This window comes from Hakea prostrata, chromosome 2 (assembly GCF_041222555.1).
Source record: "Hakea prostrata isolate BN-2017 chromosome 2, UWA_Hpros_2, whole genome shotgun sequence".
Classification (NCBI taxonomy): domain Eukaryota; kingdom Viridiplantae; phylum Streptophyta; class Magnoliopsida; order Proteales; family Proteaceae; genus Hakea; species Hakea prostrata.
In genome coordinates, this window is record NC_142601.1 from 67,829,698 (window position 1) to 67,855,332 (window position 25,635).

The 25,635-nt window shown below is 36.7% G+C and overlaps 2 protein-coding genes across 6 annotated transcripts; both read right to left on the reverse strand.

The window, feature by feature from the left end:
- Positions 1–2,284: 2,284 nt before the first annotated feature.
- On the reverse strand, positions 2,285–14,102 carry LOC149025932 (Metallo-hydrolase/oxidoreductase superfamily protein). 2 transcript variants are annotated; one of them, XM_089146147.1, is made up of 10 exons: positions 14,048–14,102; positions 11,746–12,020; positions 11,000–11,135; positions 9,804–9,931; positions 8,738–8,885; positions 8,540–8,645; positions 7,238–7,296; positions 4,903–4,938; positions 4,686–4,795; positions 2,285–3,984 (listed from the first exon to the last, which is right to left on the reverse strand). In XM_089146147.1, the coding sequence occupies exons 2-10, from the start codon at positions 11,949–11,951 to the stop codon at positions 3,927–3,929; spliced, it is 987 nt and encodes a 328-aa protein (XP_089002273.1). In that variant the 5' UTR covers positions 11,952–12,020; positions 14,048–14,102; the 3' UTR covers positions 2,285–3,926. The 2 variants fall into 2 exon arrangements, with proteins under 2 accessions (XP_089002273.1, XP_089002272.1); XM_089146146.1 differs by lacking the exon at positions 14,048–14,102 and having other exon boundaries at positions 11,746–12,319.
- On the reverse strand, positions 11,934–23,837 carry LOC149025933 (putative hydrolase C777.06c). 4 transcript variants are annotated; one of them, XM_089146144.1, is made up of 10 exons: positions 22,291–23,837; positions 21,574–21,709; positions 19,815–19,942; positions 16,670–16,817; positions 16,475–16,580; positions 15,149–15,222; positions 15,008–15,043; positions 14,769–14,878; positions 14,048–14,109; positions 11,934–12,020 (listed from the first exon to the last, which is right to left on the reverse strand). In XM_089146144.1, exons 1-9 carry the CDS (start codon positions 22,494–22,496, stop codon positions 14,052–14,054), a joined length of 1,002 nt encoding a protein of 333 aa, XP_089002270.1. In that variant the 5' UTR covers positions 22,497–23,837; the 3' UTR covers positions 11,934–12,020; positions 14,048–14,051. The 4 variants fall into 4 exon arrangements, with proteins under 4 accessions (XP_089002270.1, XP_089002268.1, XP_089002269.1 ...); XM_089146142.1 differs by lacking the exon at positions 11,934–12,020 and having other exon boundaries at positions 12,421–14,104; XM_089146143.1 differs by lacking the exon at positions 11,934–12,020 and having other exon boundaries at positions 12,421–14,109.
- Between the last annotated feature and the right edge of the window lie 1,798 nt (positions 23,838–25,635).

Genomic DNA, 25,635 nt, shown 5'->3' on the forward strand with positions numbered 1-25,635 from the left:
AAACAAATGGGTATTTTAGAAAGTTAAGAAAGAATAAGATGTGAAAGTTCTATTTATGAAAAAATATAAAAATATGTTTTATAGCTAATTTGGGTAGATAGAAATTGAGTGCAGTGCACTGAAGAATTTACTCCAAAGTCCAAACAGGCCTAAGTTCATACAGCTAGAAATGTAGATCATCATGGCACCTCCCATTAATACAGGAATCAAAGTATATAGTTGAAAGATTCCTTCTTGCCCCCTTGCAAATTGCAATGATTAGCTTTTTTTTACCTACTCAGGGAGGGAGAACTCGATTGTTCTGAAATCTGAACTTGGTTGAGTTCGAGGCTATCTATTTTTAGACCCCTTAACCTGTGCTGTGAATCTGTGATTTGCTTTGGAGAGGTTTCCTTTTAGGGTTACCCATAGCTGTTCTAGACTTGTAGCCTTAGGATGGAAGTTGTAGGAATCGTTTCAGAGCAGAGCAAAACAAAACAAAACAAAACAATATTTCTAAGAATCGATTTGGTTTGATGGGCTGTTAATTTTGAAATTCAAATTCAGTTAAAAAGACTTACTCAAATCCAGATTCACCTCTCCTGTAATTCCAGACTCATATCAGGACTTTGGACTCCATGAGAATTCTGAACTTGAAATGGAACCCACCAGATGGGAAGCCAAAAAATTGTGCTGATGACTGTCAAGTGTCAATGCAACGAGCCACAATCCGTGTTACCATCTTCCGTCAATTTCGTCTTATTTTCCGTTTGAAAAGTTAAAATTAGAAATATGTCCCTAATCATTAACTAATGAAATTCCTCGGCGAGCATTTCCCGATTGATCCGAGTCGATGCTCTCATATATTTTTTTTAAGATTATAGCCTCTCTGTGCCTGTCTCTCTCTGTCTCTTTCTCACCACCGGCACCCCAACCAACCACTAGAACAGACAAGAATGGAAAATAAAGAGAGAAGAAGAGGAAAATATAATCCAAAATATAGTTAGCAGTCAAACATTACATACTTTCCAACAAGTCCCAAAAATACCAATCTCAAGTCTCAACCTTTAAAACCTGTTGTCGTATTCTAGTACAAAATTCTATAACGTCACATTGCATTGCCTACCTAGAGATCTCCCCACACCCTTCAAACCCTACACCCTAAGATGTTCATTTTCATTTTTTGGATTACCTTATCAAGTTTCAGAAGATTAGATAAATTTACAATCACCCTTGATTGAGGGAGGGTGGACACACCCTAACCCTAAACTCTAAACTTTAAACTCTGATTCTAATATTAATTCTAAATGAATAAATTTCTGCGCCTGAGTTTTCTAGGGTTCCAAGTCCAATGCTGTTTCAAACCTCCCTATAACATGACACTCATCCAGCTTTTACTTCAATAGATAATAATTGAAGGGCTTAACCCCTCATCAAGGGCTTCTCTTTGTTCTTTTGATTTTAACTTCTAGTAAAGGGAAAAGGCAAAACCCTGCTTTAAATGGATATTTGGGAGAGATGCCCAAGATATTCTTCTTATCTTCAATCAAACCAATGTGGGTTTTTGAACCCTTATGAGAGAAGGTATTGTCCTTGTCATTGATCAATGTCCTTGGTGTTAAAGCATCTCATGCCCTAGGCCTAGGGACTCTGAATCAATTTAACACTGGTATTTCCTATTGGGAAAATTCTCAGAAAAATTGGAACACATTTGCCACTTGGCATGTAATGATTGCACATGAAAAGGGTTCTTATTTTAACCATTTATTCTTATCCTTGCTGTAATTATTTCAACCATTTCATTTGAAATTAATGTGTAAGCATTTGAATTTTAAGGATGCGAAGATAGTTGGTAAGATTTTAGGTGTTTCTAAAGCATTCCTGTGCACCCATGCCACAAAGTTCAACCTCTATATCTATCACAAATGTGGCTATTCTTTTGAGGCTATCATGATGGCTGGTTTGATCCCTATCACAGAGCCCATGTTATAATTGCTTGCTCCACTTTTCTTATTTCATCTCCTTAAATGAGGTCCCTACCCCACCCAAAAAATGCTCTTCTTCAAGCGGTTCTGTACGGTTTGGTTTTGGTTGGGCTTATTTGGTCATCATTAAAATTTAGGTTCCACCATTTTTAACGTTTAACCAGTCCTCATGGGTGAAGTATTCGCATGTTTATAATCAATTATTCTTGAACATATAATCAATTCAAAGTTGTAGAAACAAGACTTGACTGGGAGAGAGAACATGGTTTAATGGTTGGGCTTGGAGCTTTCTAATTAAATGGAAAATTTCAAAATATTTGACAAGGTTGGCCTGGCCATAAGGATGTTGAGATTTGTTGTATTCAACTTAATTCAAAGATGAGGCTTGACTTGGGTGAGAGCTCTTTCCAAAATTTGAAAACAAAAACACCTTTTGGCTAGCAAAAGGATCTTTAGAAATTTCTTTTTGAAGATGAAATTTACACTTCTTCCTTTCTCATTATAGTCCCTTCTTGGTTCTTGAATGCAAGACAAAATCTAATTCCGTGGACCACGAGTTTCATGAGGAATCATGTGCTTGCCGACCACAAAGGAGTTACACGTTCTGAATTATTGAATGCATCTCTAATATAACGGTGTTTAAGATTGAAGAATGTCCGACTGTACAAAATCGATCTGTATAGTTTAGAATTGGTAGAAACTGAAACCAATTCAAATCCATCAGAGACCAGATCAAACCAGTTGGTTGACAGCCTCACCTTGCGGTTAAAACTGGTCATTGTCATTATTTTTAAACATGAGAAGGAGTTTGTGATATTTATTATTCAAGGTTTGCTCTCTATTTAGTTATTTATGGTGTGGGTTCCAAGTTCCAACTACATTTCAGATCAGTAACGGACATATTCAAATGGTAAACTTGAAGCCCATACAGCAAGGGCAAATCATGTTTCAGGAGAGCGGGAGTCATTTTTCCCTGTTCTTTGTCCAGAGAAGAGTCAGTTTTCTCCGATTCCTGTATCTTTGACGGCAGAGGATAGAAGAACTATCCTGATGACCCTCTGCTGCTATATATTTAAGAGGGAAACTCACCTTTTCAATATTAACCAAGCTCTTAATATGTGATGACAACAAGGATAGATGATCCCAACTCTTAGAGGAGAAGCATTTGAAAGGCTACAAGGAAAAAACACTTGCTTTCTCCGAGGATTGGTGGTGATTGCTTAGGATTATTTTCTAAAGACTCATTTTATGAATATTGCTCAAACAGGACCCAGTACGTTATGAAAGATGGCCAGGCTAATTAATTTTTATCAGACAAGCAACATTATTGTATCCAAATCAATGCTGGTGACAAGAAGATTTTGGCTGCTATTTATGTCTGCCTTATACAATAGGGGGGAAAAGCTGGTGAAAGCACAATTATGCTCCTCCCAAGACCCAACTCCCAACTTGTCCCAAGACCCCATACCAAAAAAAACTTGTCCCAAGACCCAACTCCCAATCTTGTCGATGTCCTGTTGGATCTGTTGACATCACATGGACAACTAACCTAGGCATTCCATTTCTGTAGATACTAAGATCAAATATTAACTTCTCAACCATCTTCTCAGGCTTTATATAACCATACGATATGCTCATTATTGCCAGTTGGGTCAAAACTAACCAAATGAATACAGTGGTACCAATGGTGTGTAGTGACTTCAAGCACCCAAAGGTCATCATTACTATGGGGAAAAAAAAGGACAGTAACTTGCCAACATCATGGTAACATAATGTATATATACTGACATGAAAATAAGGTCAATTCCAGTCATTCTATATTGGCTCCTAAAGGCAAATGATATGATTTACAGAACAATTCTGGAATTGAAGTATCTTCAATTGAAATCCAACTCCCTTAAAAAAATTGAGCTTTCTAACAAAGAACAAGATGGTATATGACTATTTAGAGTACTTACTTCATCACAGCTCTATTGGGATCCTCAGGCCATCTCGAGCAAGCTGAACAGGGATTCCTTCTCTGAATGCAGAAAGAGAAAACAGGATTAGTTCTCAACATTGACATGTGTCCTGGTCCAGTAATAGGAAATAAGCCTAACAATTGGGTTCAGCTTCTCCAGCACAATTAGTAGATAGCTAGATATACATAACCAGCTTCATTTAGACTTCTAACCAATTGAATGGGCAAGTTCAGTCCCATATGCTGTGCTTTTAAGTATCGTACAATAGTCAAACTCAGGTTGAAACAAGAAAGGATTTGAGCCAGAATGAGTTGGTAGAATTTCATATCCAATGAAGAAGCAACTTATGAGGATAGGGTTGGCCTCTTCTAAATTTCTTTCTACAAATTGTAATTTTATTCAAAGATTCTATAAATATGCATTTAAGACAAATATATAGCCCTAGCCCGGATCATTTTAATACCTCTATCAGATTCAACTCTCTACATGCAATGGACGTTGCCTGCAGTGCACTCTAAAAGCAATGGCATTTTTATTTCATTTCAATTTATTTATTTATTTTTTCTACTTTGACTCATATTGACCTGACCAGTCTAAACAAAAAAGAAGGGTCAATAAAGGTATAAAGTCTGTGAACTGGACTGTAATTAGAAGAACTACTTCAAACGTTTCCAGTTTGACTGTCCGTTACTAGTAACTTCATTCAAAGTTGATAAAAGAGGTTGAGATCATTTAGTTGAGGGATATTTAACTTTCGTACCTCTGAGACCATTCCTTAAGAGCTTCATTGTCTTTCTGGTGATCAAATTCATGGGTCATTCCAATGAACAGAGCCCGCTTTGGGCATATCCTCTTTACAGCATCAAGACTCTGAAAGAAGAACTTGTTACTCTCAAATTTATAGAACACCTTCCACACAAGAACAAGAAAACTTTGCAAAAAGTCTAGTTTTTCAAACAAATTTTGCAGAATCCAACCTGAGGCAAGCATAAGTGGACGTTGTGTGATCCTTTCTGCCCAGTTAGAAATGAAATTAAAAAAAGAAGAAGAAGAAGAATAAGTTAGAATGAATACATAACTAAAAAAAAAAAAAAAAGACAAGAAAAAGAAAAGTTAGAATGAATACATAACTAAGGGGCAAAACACAAGAATAAGGTTCATCATGCAAGCACGAAATGATATTTCATATAAGAGGATCTCAAGTGAATTCAGTCAAAAGGGATTGGTAATGAAAAGAATCATGAGATACTACATACTAATCAGAGGCTCACCTCCTGGTCAAGTAACAACACCTAACAACATAATCAAAGAAACTCCAACAATTTCAATTAGAAGGTTACACTGAGGGACAAGGAAAGACCATGCTTCAAAATTTTGGCAAATTGTATTAGTTTTGGCATGTACTGGAAGGATGTAATATGCAAATTGAAAGTGTCCTATTTTGTAAAATTTTCACTCTCAAATGACTAAAATTTCATATTAGTTCAGTGACTTTTGGAAAAACCATTCAAACCTGTTATATGATTCATTTTATTAAAATTTTGAGCGTTTTTTCATTTTGTTTGCAAGGGTTGAAAAACGCCTGGAACCCTGGATTCTGGCCTAGATGATGAATCAAGGCTGGTTGACTTGGAAGCATCTTTTGTGAAAATGGTAATATATATATATATATAGTTATCCTATCTACAAATTTCAACATATTTTCCCCCCCTGAAGATTCAATTATTATTTAATAGAATGAGAAAACTGTGTACACCTCTAGTAATTTGCCTAAAACATACAAAAACTAGGTTTCCGATAAGCTCCTTTAACACTCCCCCTCGGATTAACAAAATACACATACACCAAAAAAAATGGTTCCTTATGAACAGGTTGTCAAGTATGACTTGGGTGTAACTTGAAATGACTCTTGTACCCTCATCTTCCCCAATCTGTTCTTTTGTTCTGCCCTATTCCTATTTCCGATCCAAACCGAGAATTTTCCCTAACAGGCAATAATAGAACTGAACCTGTGAAAATAAAATGAACATTTAAACGATCAAAAAGAAAGTCCCCACGAAACTCTCTCTCACTTTGCACCTATATTTTGCATTTCTTGATCAAATGATCAAACAGAAAACCCCCACATATCCATGCTTCTTCCTTTTTTCCTTTATTCTTTTAGTACCTTGCAGTATAGCCTGTACAGGAAAATAAGCACCTGACTTCTAGCATGAGATATCCACTTGGACATTAATTAAAATAAGAATGATTTTTACTGCATATTAAACTCTGTGACCAAGAGGGCAGACCTGGGTGCCATGGTAAGGTTGCTCCAGTTTAATCAAGTTATCATGGGTTCAAGCCTGGAAATAGACTCTGCAAAAGTATGGGTAAAGCTGCTACAAAGATAATGACCAAATGGGCACAATCTGGGATTGTTTCAGTGATTTCACCAACTCACTTCTGTTTTATAGGGGGTTCAACTTCCACTAAATTTCAAAAATTTTAACTCTGGGGAAGGTATTAGGGTACTAGCTTATCCTAATGGTATTAGTTACAAAAGAAAACTACAAAAATGGGAGGATATGAATGAAGATATTGGAAACTGTAGAATAGAATCTATTGCTAAAGGGATTTTCTTATTGGCACCCTTAAAATTTGTCGCCTTTTTTTCCTGCAGAGTTTAGCACACTTCTTTGCTTAAGTGAGGGCAAAATCTGTAATCTAACTTATGTACTCAAAAGATGCGACAGACTACGACAACTCTTGAAAAAGACAAAAGTCATTTTCTTGCAATTTTGAGAACCCTCTTTACCCAACTAAAGAACTTTTGGGGACAAGACTACAGGTAGTCAAGAAAAGGTTAAATGTTTGAAATACACCCATAGTGTTATTTATACAATCCCCTACCGAATGACACGAAACTTTTTCTGTAGCACCAGAATATCATTGCATTCCGAGATACCACCAACACAACATAGGCAGGTATACCTCTAGCAGTGTTAATTCAGTTGGTACCATGTGACAGATTGATTTCAAATGCCATTGCAATATTTCATCCGGCTTCCAATAGAAATCTTCTAACAACATTAATGATTAATTTACTGTTGCATTAGATAACGAGCGTACTAGGAGTCTCTTCTCAAAGTGATTGCAGATATAGTTCAAATTAGACATTATTTTAATTGTAGTACCAGTCTGTCACAACAGACAGGAATCCTGTGTCAAGAACCATAAAGAAAAAAGTATATACAGGTTTTCAAAGACTGAATGTCTAAAAATTAACAGGACCAGCAGCTTCTCCAAATCACATTATAACCCAAAACTGACCTTGAATAGCATATCCAGGATAAGAAGATCCAGCTGTCCAGCTCCAGACTTTGAAATAACTGCAGAACCACAAATATGTACTAAGAAACACTACTAAGAAGAGACATATCAGTTATGTACTGGGGAAACATCATTTCAACCGCTAAAATGTAACTGAAAAGATAACCTTTGGAAACCCAATACATACTTCTTTAGTCCTTGCAACTAATTTTTCGTGTTAAAAGATATGCTTCTCAACTAATTCACAGCTTACATAACTACTATGAAAGTAGGTACACTTCTCTTTTGAGCATGTTAAAAGAAATTACCCAAGGATACCAACGTCAAGAAAACAACACAAGACTCTACACTCTATGAGATGATCATGTCATGTCTACCAAAAAAAAAAGATCATGTCATGACCAGAGGCAGAGCTAGGATTGAGCATTGGGGGGGGGGAATAATGAGTCCGAATCACCTCCCCCTCAAGCAAGCGCTAATGCCTTTTCACCACACAGATTGTGTGGGTCCATGTGGGTTCCACCTCTGAATTATTTTATCATGTTCTAACATGGGACCTACATTAAAAATATAGGTAGATTAATAGGACTAAAATATAGATAATACAGTTATAGATATTTTATTAAAAATATATTGAAATAAAGCCTAGGGGCTAAAATTATACAATTAGATTTGTTACCATTTAAAACTTCAAAAAATCATGAAAGAAAGAAGGTATGAAAGAAATTGTAGGAGAAAAGATAGATTTGAAGTCTATTAACTAAATACGGGAAAACAATCAATTTCCATAAACTAAGTAGAAAAAAAAAAAAATTCAATGATTATGATTAGATCTGATAAAATCAATGGCTGAAATTCTAAACATCCAACTAATAAAACTTAAGATTTAAATTGCCATTAGTAGAAATCGAAATTTTAGGAGAAAGTTTGGGGATTCAAAAAATAAATTCAATGATTATGATTAGATCTGATAAAATCAATGGCTGAAATTCTAAACGTCCAACTAATAAAACTAAAGATTTAAATTGCTATTAGTAGGAATCGAAATTCTAGGAGAGAGTTTAGGGATTTTTTTTAAAAAAATCCCCCCCCCCTCGGCCCCTTACTAGGTCCGCCTCTGGTCATGACTGAGAATAATGGGGCTGAGGTAAATTATTCATGGAACAAGATGCAATCCTACTTCATCTCTAAGTTTTGACTGTTGGTACAGGATTATTAAGAGTATATAAAATTCAACACAGCAAGATACACATAGAAGAAGAATAGAGAAAAGTAAAGCCAGAGCATCTAAAGGAAACTTACCATGTTCAGTACTTGAAGGAAAACGTGAAACATCAGATATATATGCGACTCGATATTTCTCACCAAAAAGAAAACCCAAGGAAACATAATCCTCTCCATGCATCACCTGTTTTAGAAAGGAACCAGTTAGACAACAGAGTATGGAAAAAACAAACAATTATTAAACATCAACATAGAGAGACAGATTGGAGCAAGTACTGGCAAAGGAACAAACTGTAGGCCTGATGCAACAAATGGCTTGTCCAAGTCACCCTCAATTATTTTCCAGTCAAGCTGCGCAACCCGTCTAATTTCTTGGCCTTCTTTCCGTTTTTTCTGGACCAAGTATGGGAATTTTTCTGCAATGCTGTTCCAACATAATGTACAATGTCAAAATAGAGGACACGTATGTTATCATAAAAATCAACTCTCTTATTTTATCAGAGTAGGGAGTAAAGGATCATGTTGTCGTCCTTCACGAAAACATCTCTCAAGGGCGGAGTGTTGGTAAGGTTTACCACTGAATGAGAAAGGCCCCTAGGTAGATAGTAAGTATGACCATTGATACCAGAAAATGATAAATCAAACAAAATCCTGATTAATTTGGGTAAGCAAATTTGAGATGGTTGAATATAGGGGACCGTTAGTTTTCAAAAATCAAACCAATATTATGTCAACGGCATATTAAATGTCAATCAGAGACATTTAGAAATGACTAAAATCAAACAAATTAATAAGGAAGGATGTAACAAAGCCTAAGCCTTGGATCAACGTGAAGCTAATTGTTGGTGGCTATGACTCGGAAAAATCACGGTTCATATCAGTGTCTTGTTGGCTGCACTGGATTGAGTCGGCTGACCAACCCACAAGAAGACTCATGCTATTGAGTGTCTGCACCTAAAATCTCTTTCATTAAATTAGGAAAATCATTTCAAGGCTACTGAATTACTGATGGAAGTGCATTCAACCACCCTAAACAAATGTATGAGAAAATGTATTATATTGAACTTACGGATGCAAAAAATGTGAACAAAATAATTGAACAATAACAAAATGGTATCTAGCCCCATGAGCTTGCTCAGCTAGTTTAGAATGAAGTGCTTTGGTCATGGGGTCCCAGGTTCAACCTTCCAAAAGTCAAGTATCACATGGGGTAGAGGGATAGCTTCATATAATTGGAGCTTTCCCTTGGACAAAAACTGTAAACCCAGACAGGTTCAAGAGTTTCCTCATTTGCCCCAAAAAAATAATAATGATGATACATCCAAGTAGGAACATCAGGTACCTGTCCATGGAAAACTGAGTAAGGTAAATTGGAGTGGGATTGATGTCATTTGTAGGACTAAAAGGTTGTACTGCACGTATATCATCCAGGCCAAGAACTGCATCAGCATGTTCGTGAGTTAAAATGATCTGCATTGGTAAGAAATAAAGGTTAATTAAATATTCAGCAGGGTGGCTCAATGTTATGATGAAAGTGGAAAATTATGTCACTAAATAAAATGTCTAAAAAGAAAAGAAGTATTTATAAATAAATACACACACACAAATTCTTGACTACATTAGAACAAATAGGGTATTGATGTAAGGCTCTCTCCAATGGTAAACAATTTTCCGTAGCAGCTGCCAGCTTTTGAGATCCACATGTAATGAATAAACAGAAAAAAGGGGGAAGAAGAAAGAAGAAACAATGTAACTAAAAGAAGTCATCAGGAACACAAGAGCCCCAACCAACCAGAAAATAATAATAATTAGTAATAATAATGAAGATTCAATATCAGTTACCTGCTTTTGTATAGCAAATTAAAGGGAAAACAAAAATAAAAATGGCAGCAAGAATTATACCAATTAATCGAAACCAGCAAAAGGCATCCATTTGATGATAGAAAAAGTTAGTAGTTGTTACTTCCAGTTTTTCAGATGAAACCTGTGGATGTAAAAACAAACAACTCAAAGAAGGGTGGAACCCCAGTTCATTTTGGAGAGATCTGGTAAAGATAACACAAGGAGGGCAGCTCCATAGGTACATACAAATATTGCACAATCTCAATGCGGAACATGTTATTTTTCTTGTGCAGAAGACTTCCATGATTTTAGTTAAACGGTTTTGGTGTTGACAATTTCAACCTATTAATTCATATCTCATTATGTATTTATCTGATCACTCTAGGCTAAGTTTATACATATCAAAGGTGACGAAGTCCTCTGCATCACAGACCCTGCAAAAAATTTCGAATGTTGATGCATACTATTTCTTTGGGGGTGGGTGTACAGAGCTAATGATGGACTCTGGAACCGAGTGCATTCGGTTGATGAATTTGCATAAGAAAAATGCCAACCTCAATTGGCACAAGATTTTACTAGGCGTTCTACTGCAGAGTAAGTCATGATTCTCTGATATCATGAGACAGATATTTATCGACTATAGAAGCTAAGAATGCTGTACAGGGGAGAAAAATCTGCATAGGGCTATAAACTCACAGAATCCACATGAGGAATTTTATGGCAAGTAAACCACCGAATTACTTGCTCTCTAAAGTTCTTCCCAACATCAATTAATATATACTTGTGTTCACGATCATCATGACAATAATCAATAAGAAGTGATGTATTGCACCTGTAAAGTTAATAATCCATTAGTTCCACCAATCCTTGACTTCAAAAGGCTAGCAACGCAACATCAATAATATAAACAAGTTTCCATCAGTTTTTAAACCCCCTCACTTTTTTCTGTTTGGGTCAATCGTCCACCACAATTAAGCCCTTAAAACAACTGTCAGTTGAAACTTGCTCAATGTAGCACACAATGCCATGATACTTGCTTGTTTTGTTCAATCAACCATAAAAAGAACTTCTAACAAATATGGTTAACTAATCCTTCAAATCTAGTATGCGACAATCTGATGTACTCGATACATTGCTCTTCGAAAAGAATATGAGTGTATTTTGAATCGCATCCAACAAGCAATGTAACATATCTACAAGATCTAATGGCTATTGCCACAACAATCACAACAACCACCCCTCAATTTTTTTCCGAATCGGACACCCAAACCACTTAAGCTTCAATCACAGTTAAAATATCCGCATTAGAAATTAAGCTTTGACATACACATTCTCTTTTTTTTGGTAAACTGATATACACATTCTCAAGTGGAACCATTAGAGAAGTGTATCCAACCAGAACCCAAAAATCAAAATCAATCATTTCAAGAGGAAATCCGAACCTGTAGTTAGGGTTACACTCGGGAGGAGTGATAAGGGCCTGGGCGCAAATACTGCAAGGCGGATCAGAAGGTTGAATCAAGCACAATGCATTTGGGACCATGCTCGAGCAACCAGTACCTAAGAATATCAAAGCAGAAGATCCATGACGATCATCTTCCTGTTTAGATACCGTGCAGCTCCCATTGCCGGTTAGATCTGTAGCCATTTTTGATATTTGGTGTTGATCGCAGGGAGAGAACAACAGAGAAAACCGTGTTAGCCGCTGTGCTGTGGCCTGTGAGTGAGCAGGAGAGGGCCGTCAAGGCGTGGAAAGAAAGCAAGTGTAAACGGCTAAATAGGCACAATCAATCTGGCGCCGAAACTAAACAGTTTTCGCGTTTGTTCTTTTACACGTCGCAGACGATCAACGGTTGATATTTTAAATGTTGAAAAACATTTGGGAAAACTTCTTGATTAGCTAGATCAATTTTGAAACTGGAAACCGTCTTTTGGTCAGTTTACCATTGTAACGGAATCTTGACAATTTTTATCCGAATGGGATATTCTGATTGGAAGCCATCCAAAACGATGGTTGGATTGAATGTCCCTTGGACAATTTTTATTCTTCTTCTTCTTCTTCTTCTTTTTTTTTTTTTTTTTTTTTTTTTTTGAATTGAAAAGGATCCCTTCTAAGTTCACAGGTTTTAGACATATATGGGATGCATCGTAGAAAAAAAATTCGGATTTACATTGTAATTCTCGACATTCCACTGAGTAAGATTCTAACACCTAGTATTTTTACTATCTAATGATCACAATTAAAATTATCTTAAATATTTTTTTAAAAGTTTATAGTCTGTAAAGAAGGAAAGAAACTAATTTAAGAGAAATTCTAAGGATTCACTAGAAGTAGTTTCCAATTGGATTTTAAAAGTAGCGGTTGGATAATAAAATGCCAGGTGTTGCAATCTTGAGGGAATTATAAACCAATGAATTACATAGTATGTGAGTTCAAAACTTCCTTATGCTTTTATTCAACATGGGTCATCGAGAATATTTTTTTCTCCACAAATGAAAAGCTATTGTAGATTTGTCCAACACGTTATAAACAAATTTCCAGTTTGTCTAGGGTGGGGCCGGTGGGTGATTTCAAGAGATGGGTGAAGAGGAGATCCATTCTCCCATTTCTTTAATAATTTTGAGGGCATTTTAGTCATTTATTATTAGAGTTAAAATTGTTGTTATGAGAAATGCCTGAACAAAGAAAGATAACATAAGTCTTTTGCATGTTTATTTAGTGGTAACACATCACTTAGGTGGTGGGTTTTTTTTTTTTTGGGTATCTCTATAATGTCTATTTAAAATAAATAAGTACAAGAATTCATTATTGGTAAAAAATGAAAAATGGTTTGGAGAATTTTGTAAAAATACATTATGGAATGAAAAAAAAGTTTGGTATGTCCAAATATTTTTTTTAATAAAATGATAGTGAACAAGTGAAAAAAGAGAAAAAAAGGGTTTTTATAAAAGAATATGTATTGACTATTTTACCCTCATTTTAACTATAAAATTTTAAAGAAACCTTTGTATAAATGAAGAGAATGAAATTCTCACCATAATCCATAATAGACAAAAAGTCTATTATGGATTTTGGAAGTTTTTCTATTATTTTAAATAAAACTAATAATAGATGCCAAACAATTAAAAATAATGAAAATTTCTCATAATTGAGAATGATAATTGATACCAAAAAGAGCCTTGACCCAATTTTTGGAGCATTTAAAATTGATTTTTCTTAGGAATAGTAGAGTTAATTGATTGCAAATCTAGAGAGTCTATATGTAATTTGTCCTATTTAGGAATTAAGAATGTTGTTTGAATCCAAAATTTGAAATAAAAGATGAAAAGTTATTATCCCCCTCACCCCAGAAAAAAGACACTTATTTAGAAAGATTATGCTAGTACCAAGTACTTGTGCTGATATTGAGTACCATGTAAGCTGCCACATGGCAATTAGATCCACTCAGCCAATGTTGACTGCGTGATCCCCCATAGAATTGGCATTAGGAATACTGATAACAGAAAAAAGGTCATAAAATCTCATTATTACAAAATACCAGTTATCAACAGCAGGGTCAAGTAACGTACTTAAATGATAATAAGGTCAGTTCCTATCATTTTTACATGGGCTCTTAAACGTGAATGATATAATTTACATGAATATTTCCAGAATTAAAGTTCTTCCATTTAAAATTCCAACTCCTTTAAGAATTTACAGTCTTCTAACAAAGATCAAGATTTTGGGATATGTAGAGTACTTACTTCATTAGAGTTCTACTGGGATCCTCAGGCCATCTCGAGCAAGTTGAACAGGGATTCCTTCTCTAATGCAGAAAGAGAAGAAGGAAATTCAGTTCTCAGCATTAATAGGCAACTTAAATAAATATAGGAAACATACTCATAGTTGGGTCCAGATTCTCCAACCCAATTATGTGCTAGCTAGAATATACAGAAATACATAATCAGCTTCACTTAGACTTCTAACCAATGAACCAGACAAGACAAAGCTCAGTCACAAATTGAGCTTCAACCAAGCTCCCAGATGGAAGATAAGAATGACCAAGAGGATTCCACCCTAGGGTTCTCATTCAGTGAAATAAGTACCACCATAAATGTTTATTTGAAAACCTAAAAAAGATTAATTAATACAACCTTGAACCCAAGCCTCAAACATATTGGTTCAAGCCTCAAACATTTTTTCGCACCTCCACTGGATTCAGCTCTGTGAATGCAACCATTGTTGTTGGCTGCAGTGCACTCTTAACAGCAATGGCATTCTTATTTCATTGCACTTTGTTTTCTTTACTTTATTACAACTAGTCTGAAGAAGATCAGGTCAACCACGTCATACAGTTTGTGAACTGGATTGTCTTTAGAAGAACGGAGGGCCCAGGTAACTGCCTTTCACAGTTTGGTCGTCTGTTTATGGTAAGTTCATTCAAAGTCTATCAAAGAGAATGAGATCATTTAGTTGAATTTCTACCTTTGAGACCATTCCTTAAGGGCTTCATTGTCTATTTGGTGATCAAATTCATGGGTCATTCCAATGAACAGAGCCCGTTTTGGGCATATCTTCTTTACAGCATCAAGACTCTGAAAGGAGAACTTGTTACTCTTAAAGTTGGAAGGTGAACATAATACTTTATAGAAACACCTTCGGAACAAGAACAAGAAAACTTAATAAAAAATGTAGTTTTTCAAACAAGTTTTGGAGTATCCAACCTGAGGCAAGCAAAAGTGTACATGATGTACCCCTTTCTGCACAACTTACAAAAGAACGGGAAAATTAGAATGAAAACAAAATTAAGGGGCAGAGCACAAGAGTTGAGTCTGAAAAAAATATTCTAGGGTCATTGGTTCCACCTGTTCTGTCAATTTGTGGGCATAACAATCCAGGATAAGAAGATCCAACTGTCCAGCTCCAGACTTCGAAATAACTGCAAAACCAGAAAAATGTATTAAGAAACATTAAATGGAAGAGATATATTAGTTAACCAAAGAAACATCACTTCAAGGTTTATATGCCAATGTAACGCGCATAAACAGACACAAATCAGTCACCATCATGGTTTGAAATCTCACAAAATTTCACCTTTCAGATGTTTGAGGTCACTAAAATGAAACATACCTGTGAAATGAAATTGACTGGTTGACTGGAATTTCAACAGAACTCGGTCTGAAAACGTGGAAATCTCAGTTGAAATCTTGGGAATTTTGGAAATTAAGTGTGAGTCCAATGAATCAATTTTTGTAGACAACATCTTCTCCCACCCAACCTACCAGCAGCATCGTATGACTTATCACAATGGATCAAGGGGTTTCTTCACGATTTGGTGATCTATATCCTATGATAGAACAGATATGTACTCAAAGAGCAGTGCACATTAGATGAAAGAACTGTTCTACTTTAATGTAGAGATCACACTCACATCAGCAAGGAAATGGTCAGGAACTGCAAAAGACATAGAGCTATGCTTTCCCCATGTCCAAGGTTTGAATTTAGAAACAAGGTTATCTGTACATGGTCTTCTTTTCCTAGGAACTCATATTGCACAGGCTTTCAGTTTAATGTTTGTATTCAGCCACTGAGGTTATTGGCAAGAACTCTTTTTTGCTTCTGATGATAGGCTGAAACCCCAGAATGGAGGATTCAAGCAGGTAAGTGATTAGGCCTTTTGGCTGGGTGTGGGATAAGTTGTGCATTGATGTTTCAATATAATAAAACATATAATTAGAATTTTCAACAACACAATTGGAATCAGAAGAGCAGATACGGGAGTAATGCCATGAAATCTATTTAACAGAACCATCCATTGTAACTGAAAGATGGATGTTTGGAAGAAAATTTGGAAAGAAAATAACACTCTGGTATTGATCATCCTATTTTATCATAAAAGTAGAAAACAATAAGATTGATGAAACCAGACCACCAGCAGTATAAGTGTAGAGATCCTCCAAATGTTTGCATCCAGTGGCAATTATTTACAAAAATGTCCTCAGCACATATATACTTAATGTACTGAGATAAGTTATTCATGGAACAAGATGCAACGTGCTTCATCACTAAGTTTTGACTGTGTATTCAGGATTTGGAAGAATATATCTGAGTAAAACAGGTACAAAGCAAGATAAGAATAGACAAATACAGAAGAGTAATGCCAGGGAATCTAAAGTAGACTGTAGACTAACCATATTCAGTACTTGGAGGAAAATGTGAAATATCAGATATGTATGCCACTCGATATTTCTTGCCAAAAAGAAAACCCAAGGAAACATAATCCTCTCCATGCATCACCTGCATCCAAGAAATAATCAGTTACACACCAAAGCATGGAAGAAGCAACCAATTATTAAACATCAATAAAGAGAGACAGAATTGGTAACTGGCAGAGGAACAAATTGTAGGCCTGAGGCAACAAATCGCTTGTCACAGTCACCCTCAATTATTTTCCAGTCAAGCTGTGCAATCCGCCTAATTTTTTGACCTTCTTTACGTTTTTTCTGGACCAAATATGGGAATTTTTCTGCAATGCTGTTTCACCATAATGTCTGGTGTCAGAATAGAGTATACATGGTATCATAACTTGCAGGGTGACTCTTCTTATTTTATTACTGTAGGGAGAAAATAATCATTTGACGCATGAAAAGATAAATTAGTCAAAATCCTGATTAAATCAGAAGCAAACTTGAAATGGTCAAATATAGGGGACTCTGTTATTTTCCAAACCAATAGTACATTGACAGCATATTAAAAGTCCATCAGATACATCTAGACATGATTCAAACTCAAACCAATAAACAAGAAAGGATGCAACCAAGCCTCAGCTCAACATGAAGGTAAATGAAGCATCTTTGAAGCATATAACTAGCAGGGTTCTCACTCCACTGTTATGGTTTCCAGCCCTACCTGAGGAACCGCTTACTAAGTTATTAGAATTTCGTATTTTCGGTGCTGTTTAGCCTGGTGCTATTGTCACTGTGCTTCTCCCGTGGTTTTGTTGTCCATTATCTCTCTAGGTTAGTGTATTTCATCAATTCATGTGAACGGGCTTTTGGGGTGATGACAAAGGGAACCAAGAAGTGAGATAAGATATTTGGGGGGAGGACACATGGAACCAAGTGCACTGGAATCCGACTATCAAATCAAGAATAATGACCAAAATATTACAATGCCCTGAGGTTGCTTCCTGAAGAAAAAAATGTGGCTAAGAATGGGGGAGAGAGATTGGAGCAGGGATGAACCACCTCAACCAAGGTAGTCTAACAAGTACATGGGAGTTAAAACAGAACTGATGGAGGATAAATTAAGCTCGGTTCCCTCATAGGTTGCATATTTTATGCATCTCTATGAACCAATTAGAAGGCATTAACTAACAAGAAAATGCAAATTATGGCATTGTCATCTCTACTTGGACTAGAATACTAGCTTCATGGGTTGTTAATCAACACAGGTATCTTTGTTAAGATCTTGATATCTCGATCACAGTTGTCAAGGCACTTTGGTCTAACCTAGGTTTGATGTCACCGTTCTTTATGAAAGAAAGGTGCATGCCTTTCATTCACCTAGGTGTCATTTTTGACTCCTTTGCCCACAATGCGACCTGCGCATTCACATTAAGTAGGCCTGTCTACTTTTTTTTATTCTCTATCATTATCTAAAATTGATTATGTTTTAACCATCTTATTGGATTGTGTATAGAAATTTAGTACAATGGGGATGAATGGAATCATGCATGTGAGGGAAGCAAAGGAGTGGGGAGAAGACAGGTTAATCGATAGTGAAACCCTCAATCCTTCAGCGATTCTATGTTTTACAACTCCCCACGACTCCGGCAACTGCCATCCACAAGTTCTGAATTTTCGTTTTTCTCGCTCCCCCTTCTTCTCTGCATACCTAGAGCAGACAGTTAGAGGTCAAGGTGCCTGACCACTGCCTCAGCTTGCCTTGAAAGCCAGGATCAAGATATTTGAGGATACAAAAGTGTGAACAAGAAATGAACTGAACAATGAAACAAGAACAAGGTGATATCTAACCCGCCATGGGTTCGCTTTGCCGCTTTTGGATGGTGTGCTTCAATCATGGGGTCCTAGGTTAGAGTCCCCACAATTGAAGTGCTTCACCAGTAAGGTGGACAACGATGTGAAACCCAATTTTAGGGTTAAGGTTTTCTTGAATTGACTCCCTAAAATCAAGGGTTTCCTAGAATGTTCCAGAAAATAGGTCTAAAGATGGTCTAAAGATGCTATGTGATTTGTAGGTATCTCTAAGAATTTACGAGAAGTTAGGAATGTTGACAAGTCACCTAAAGGATGGTTTGAGATACCCAAGAATAATATGGGATGAAACAAATATACAATGGACAATATTATTAGATGGAGATCCTACTATAGAGGTTATGGGTAAGGTAAGGGTTTAACAAAATTATACGGGATGGAAGAGAATTAGGTTTGAAGCTTAACAAAAGGTTATGGGTTGCTCTTGAAAAGGAAACAAGAACTTTTCTATCTCTTCCTTGCTCTTTCCTTTTCTTTTCTCTTCTTTCTTCTTTCTTTTCTTTCTTTTCTTTCTTTCTTTCTTCCTTCTTCTTCTTTTTTTCTTCCTGTTACCACAAAGAAGACAAAAGAGAGAGAGAGAGAGAGAGAGAGGTTTAGGAAGGAAGGGGGTGTTCTAGGGAGGGGGTGTTGTGGGGGCCTGGGTGTGCTGCTGCAAAGATATGGCTGCAAGGGAAGGGGGTGGAGATGCCTGCACAACACAGAGGAGGGGCTGGGAGGGTCTTGTGGGGGTAGGGGAAGGTGAAGGAGGGGGTGGGGGTGACATGTGATCAAAAGGGAGAGAGGGGAAAGGAGCTAGGGTTTGCTGTTTTAGGGCTTGCTGTACTTACTTGGTACTTGTGAATACTTGCTGGAAATTCTGAAGAAGAGTGCTAGACAGAGTTGCTGATCATTGAAGAAGAAAGCTTTACTTAAAATCCACCGTAGCCCCCTCAAACAGGAAACATGGTCCTCAAACTCAATATTCTTATTTAATAATCAAACTAGAAGAATTACAATGAAAGAATATGCTACTTGAAGCCTACTAAAATACTTCAAACCTAAGTGAGATTCCCTTATAGATTAGGATCCAGTAAATTGAATCACAACCGACAAAATAAATAGTAAAAGATCTAATGGACTCTAATTGACATATCCTATAATAAAAAAAAATAAAAAAAAGACTCAAATGCTGAAATTAAGACTTAATTAACTAAAGACACATGCTGAAATTAGGGATTATTCTAAGGGTGGAATAAGAACAAATTGCCCCACCCCCCAAACGGCTCAGCCAGCTGAGGAAGGCTTTTCCCCCATGTGTGGGTTTCGGGCCCAACTTAGGGTTAAGGCCAGGGGGAGAATTTTAGTTCAGGTCAGACAGCTTCGTGTAACCAGAGTTTTCCCACCTAACTTCAAATCCAAGGTTCCAGGGTCTCCTCATTCACACAACTGGAAAATAACATAGCGATATCTATATCCAAGTAGGAACATCAGGTACCTGTGCATGGAAAACTGAGTAAGGTAAATTGGAGTGGGATCAACATCGTTTGTAGGACTAAAAGGTTGTACTGCACGTACATCATCCAGGCCAAGAACTGCATCAGCATGGTCATGAGTTAAAATTATCTGCATTGATTAACAAAAAAAGTTAATTTAATACTTATTAGGGTGGGTCAATTTTAAAGAGAGAGAGACGTGCAAACAGACACTCACATGTAGGAAACCAATGCACAACTTCTCTGTATTGGTAAATGATTTCTGTAGCAGCCCATTTTTAAATTCTATTTTGAGGTAATAAACATGAAATAGAAATGGCAGCAAAAATAACACCAAATTAACCCTAGACTAGAGAACAAAGGATGAGGAAAATATTGAAAGGGCATCTAATAATGGAAAAATAAAATTGGTACTTACAGTTTTTCACAAGAAGCATGATGATGTATAAAACAAACAACTCAACCAGGCGGGAAATCCCAGTTCATTTTGGAAAGATCTGGCAAAGATAACAAAAGGAGGATGGAATGGTAAAGATTGCTCCATTATGACCAAGTGATCATGGGTTCAAGTTTGGAAACACCTTCTCCAAGAGAGAAGATAAGGCTGCACACATTGTGACTTTCCCCAGACCCCACAGCAGCGAAAGCCTCATACGCTGGTACACCTTGGTGAAGAAAATCAATGTATCTTATAGAACACATCCATCCAAGGATGACTTGAAACCTAATTAAACCAGGAACTCATAATTTACATTATTTATATGGTTAGATTAATTGTCTCAAATTGAATTATACAGCACCGGATTTTTTTCTTCACTCTGATTAGATCTATCTTTTTGTACAAAGCCGTAAAACCCAACTCCTCAATCAGAATTCAAAGTTTAGATACCTACCCTAGGAGTTGATTCTATCTTCAACTCAAACAGCTGATCTCAAGAAAGGGTAATAAACCATCATGTGGTAGACCTCATGCACGTGAAGTCAAGAGATAGCCTAGAACAGTTGCACAAATTTCAATCCCAAACATGGTAGTTCTTCATATGAACATGACTTCCAAAATTTGAGTGAAAGGCTTTTGGTGTTGATATTTTCAACCGATGACAACATTGTATCCCAGCAACTTAGATTCCAGGTTGCATTAATATAGTTAGCCGAGAAGTTGAGGCCAAATTTATAACAAATTGAGGTGGGGAAGTCTCTCTGCATCACAAACTGCAAATAAGTTTCCAATGTCTACACATGCTGTTGTGTGGGGTTTTCGGTTTTTTTTTGTTTATGGGTGGGTGCCCCGTGGGGGGAGGGTGGTGTCAGAGCAAAAGATAGATTTTGGATTTGAATGCAATCTTTTGACGAATTTTGAACTTGCATTGCTGAAATACTAATTAGCCCCAGATTTTCTTCTTCTTCTTTTTTATTTTTATTTTTATTTTTCTAAATTTTAAAATATAATAAAAATCACAGGCTAATAAGCATTTTCTTAGGCATTCTAATTTAATGTCAGTTATGATTATTCTATATCATCAGAGATATTTTTTTTTTTGGATGAATAAATAATTATATTAAAAACACGGGGCCAACGAGAAATACAAAGGGAAACAGGGTGGGGGTGGGCAGCAGCCAGTCAAGAGGGCGACTGGAAAGAAGAGTTTAGACTCCAGGAGCTAACAATCAACCTATTCCTTAGAGATATGTTAATCAACTGATTGTAGAAATTAAGAATACTATACAGGGGAGAAAATCTGTAAGTGCATATAAACTCACGGAATCCACACGAGGAATTTTATGACAAGTGAACCACCGAATTACTTGCTCCCTGAAGTTCTTCCCAATGTCAATTAATATATACTTGTGTTCACGATCATCATGACAATAATCAATAAGAAGCGATGTATTACACCTGTAAAGTTAATGACCCATTAGTTCCACTAATCGTTGGCCGCAGAAGGCTAGCAAAACAATATAAACATGTTCCCATCAGTTTTGAACTCCAGCAGGTCCATTTACAAATCCTGAGTTATTATTGTCATTACATTTTCTTTTCCAGGGAGAGAGGTGGTTGGGGATGAGGAAATTGTGATTGGGTCAATCATTCACCACTGCTATGCCCTTTAAACAACTCTCGGTTAAAGCTTGTGTCAGGGTAGTACCAAATTCACACATACTTATTTTCTCAAGTAACTTCAAAATATACTTCTAAAAGATATGGAAAACTAACTGTGCAACCAATACTTCCGTGAAAAAGATCGTTGGAATATTTTGAATCGCATCCAACACAATCTAACGTCTATTGCCATGGAAGTTAGAACAACCACCGTCAATTTTTCCAAAATCAAACATCAAATTGACCAACCCAAACTACCTAGGCCTTCCAGCACAGTACTTATACTCATCACAAACTAAGCTCTGACATACATATTCCCAACTAGAATAATTAGAAAAGCTTCTTAAGTCGATCATTTCAGTAGGAAATCTACGAACCTGTAGTTAGGGTTACACTCGGGAGAGATAGTAAGAGCCTGGGCGCAAACACTGCAGGGAGGATCAGAAGGTTGAATCAAGCACAACGCATTTGGGACCATGCTGGAACAACCAGTACCTAAGAATATCAAAGCAGACGAACCACGGCGATCATCTCCCGATTGAGAAACCGCGTCGCTTCCAGTATCGGCAAGATCAGTCGCCATTTCGAAATTTGGTAGAGAGAAAACAAGAGGGAAATAAAAAATTAGAAAAATCCTGTGGGTGCAGAAGAGAGCCGTCAATGTATAGAAGAAACGTAAGTGTAGGCAGCTACACAGGCAGAATCTGGCGGCGAAGCCCAACGGTTTTCGCGCGGTTATTCTTTTACACGTGCAGACACACAACCGTTAACGGTCTTTATGCGAAAAGATTTCCATGTGAAAATATGAAAATTTGCATTGATGGATTTCGACAATTGGAATTGGATCCATTTGAACAAAATTGGTTGAGCCCAACATGATTCATTAGCTCTAGAATGGATGACCTACATATTTTTCCAGGGTTCATGCAAAATTTGGCCCAGTTCTCTATCTCTAACATGGACCCTTGTGGTTTTGATCTGGGTTTTGTGACAGAGCCCATAAACCCTCTCAAGAAGTCTAATGAGCTGCCTCCCTTTACCTACTTGTTTAGAAACAAGTGTTCAGATCCTCTCCACCCAACTGCCCGTCTTTCTATCCCTCCACCTCTACGCATGAGCTTACCCGTGGTACACGGACCACAGGCTTATGTTATATCAACTGTGAGAGTTGGAGGATGCGTGAACAGCCCGACTGGATGAAGAGGATCTGAACTCAACAAACAATCCTTCTAGGCTGGACTTATCACTGCCAAAGATCTAGAGGCATCTGAAAATGTATATTCTACCAAAAAATTGTGAAAATATATATATTTTCTCTCCGAAAGGGGCCATTTAGCCCACCTATGAACTAAGAACTGCAGTCAAACCTATAAGAATGCATCACTCAACCCAATAGACAATGATTAAGACAGTTCTGCAGATAATTTCATCTTAATTTAAGAATAACTAAACTCACTCGTGCTAAGCACAAAAGTAAAGAAAACAGATTGTTTTGCTGTTTACTCATTACAGAGAACTCCACACTGAAAAAGTGACCCATGCAGTCCTGAAAAAGGTTTGGTAGTGATACGTCTCTCTCTCTCTCCAGAATGCATAGAACAAGTAAAAAGATGAGTGTGAAGTCATACAGAAAGAACAAGGGCTAAAAAGGGGTAATATTCATGCTGGGAGGACACCACAGGGTACCTACTGAGCTTCTACTTCTGATTTGTCTGGTTCCTAGCCGGCCAATCCATTGCAATTACTGCAAAAGATGTTCCTACTTCCATTGAAGACCAATACTCAATTCCAACTTCAACTTACATAACTTCCTTTTCTTCCCCTGTTCCTTAGAGATAATAAACACATTCAAAGTACTACCCAAAAAAAGCACATTCAAAGGAGTCTCCCTAGTCTAGTTCCTGCCTTCAACTGTTTTTTTTTTTTGGCCAAAGCCTTCAACTGTTTGGTGGCTTGGTTTGAAACCCATGTATATCATAGAGTGAGTCCAGTGGATTAGTTGCTTTCTACCCTTGTAACTAACTATCTTTGTTCATGATAGCCTTCCCATCCATGGTCAACTGAAACCAGAATAGTAGTAATTATTTGTTCCATCACCATTGAAAAGTGGGCTATTGATGGGTGGGGTTAGATTCTATAGCCTTGATAAGTGGTATAGAGAGCCCTAACAATTGTGGGTCTTGGACCACAAAGCAAAAGAGATACAGCAGGGCACAGTAATGGGGTTGACCACCTATCCATTGTTGTATTCTTTTCTTTCTTATGGGATTCCTTTGCTTTTTCTCTTCTTCGTTGCTAAAAAGAAAAAGAAAAGAGAGCCACACAAATCTCTTTATTCCTTCTTTAAATGAAAGGTCTTGGAGACCCCTTTATACCCCTTTAAACCAAGTCCACTTGATATACATATCAAAGCTTACATAGTTTTCATTTTCGAATTTCGAAAAGGAGCAAGTAAGCAGAGGTGTATCCAGCTCAAAGCATGCATGGTCTCCTATTACGCAGCAATTATCTTTTCCTCCACCTCCTGCTTGCGATGTCATTTTCCCCATACAGCTATAAATCATATTTTTTCACTTATTTTCTAATATAGAGCCATTGATGGAATTGGACCCAGGTCCCCATACGGCTAATATCCTAGATCACATGCCAAAAGCCATTTCCCCCAGTTTTTGTTAATGCAAGTTAGAGGGGGGAAGGTAGTTGTTTGGGCTTATTTGGTATCTAAATTAACAACCCTGTAGATGATGTGAAATTTACATAAAGACAGTTGATACGCCATCTTTGCTTGATTGAAGGATGATCGATACATTTGTGGCTACAGACGATTTGAATCCGGATAGTTGAGGTTGAGGGAGACTTGCAATATCAATATCTAGTTTCTCTTAATCTATTAGTGAGGAGAAAATATCTTCATTCAGAGAACATGGATGAATCATGGATGAATCTTAGATCCTACCAATAGGAAATAGAAGTTAACAATAACAGTCAAATGAAAGTTTAACTTATGTGAGTGTAAAACCGATACCTACCTCTTTGGTCTTACTATCTCTACATTGAAGATTATCACATTTTCAAAGTATACATTCTACCAATTTTAACTTAGAATAAAAGGTAAGTTCTTTAACCGTAACAAATTTTACTTCCCAAGTCAGCTCCAACATTATACCAAATTATGCTTACATTAGAAGCCTTGAAAATAAATTACATATTCAAGAGAAGAGACCAAGGAACCTCTATGAGTAAGAGTCTTAAGACAAATCATTTTTAGAGGAAGAAATCACCTAACCTCAATTTGCTTTATATGATCATCATTTGAAATGACTTGTACGTGATTCCTAAGCATCTAAGAGAAGTCATAATTCATAGGCTAATTACTTCCACACAAAACCTTCTTAACACTAATTAATTGACTTTTTTCTCAAAGAAAGTAGAAATCATTTGCTTTCATTGAGTACCAGCTGATCTCAAGTAAGCCCCGGGATTATTGTTATTATTATTACTAATTTTGAAATTCACTTTCTACTGTTATCAAAACACACTCTTCCTAGTTAATAATGAATCATCAATTTAACAACTTTGTCTCTTCCTAACTGTTTATCATTCCCAGGCTGTCGTGTCATTAAAACGTTAATTGAAAGCTTCAAAAGAAACCTTGCCCAGCAAAAAGCTTTAAAAGAGATAAAATGGAAGAGAGCAACATGAAATTCATCAGCTTAATTCAC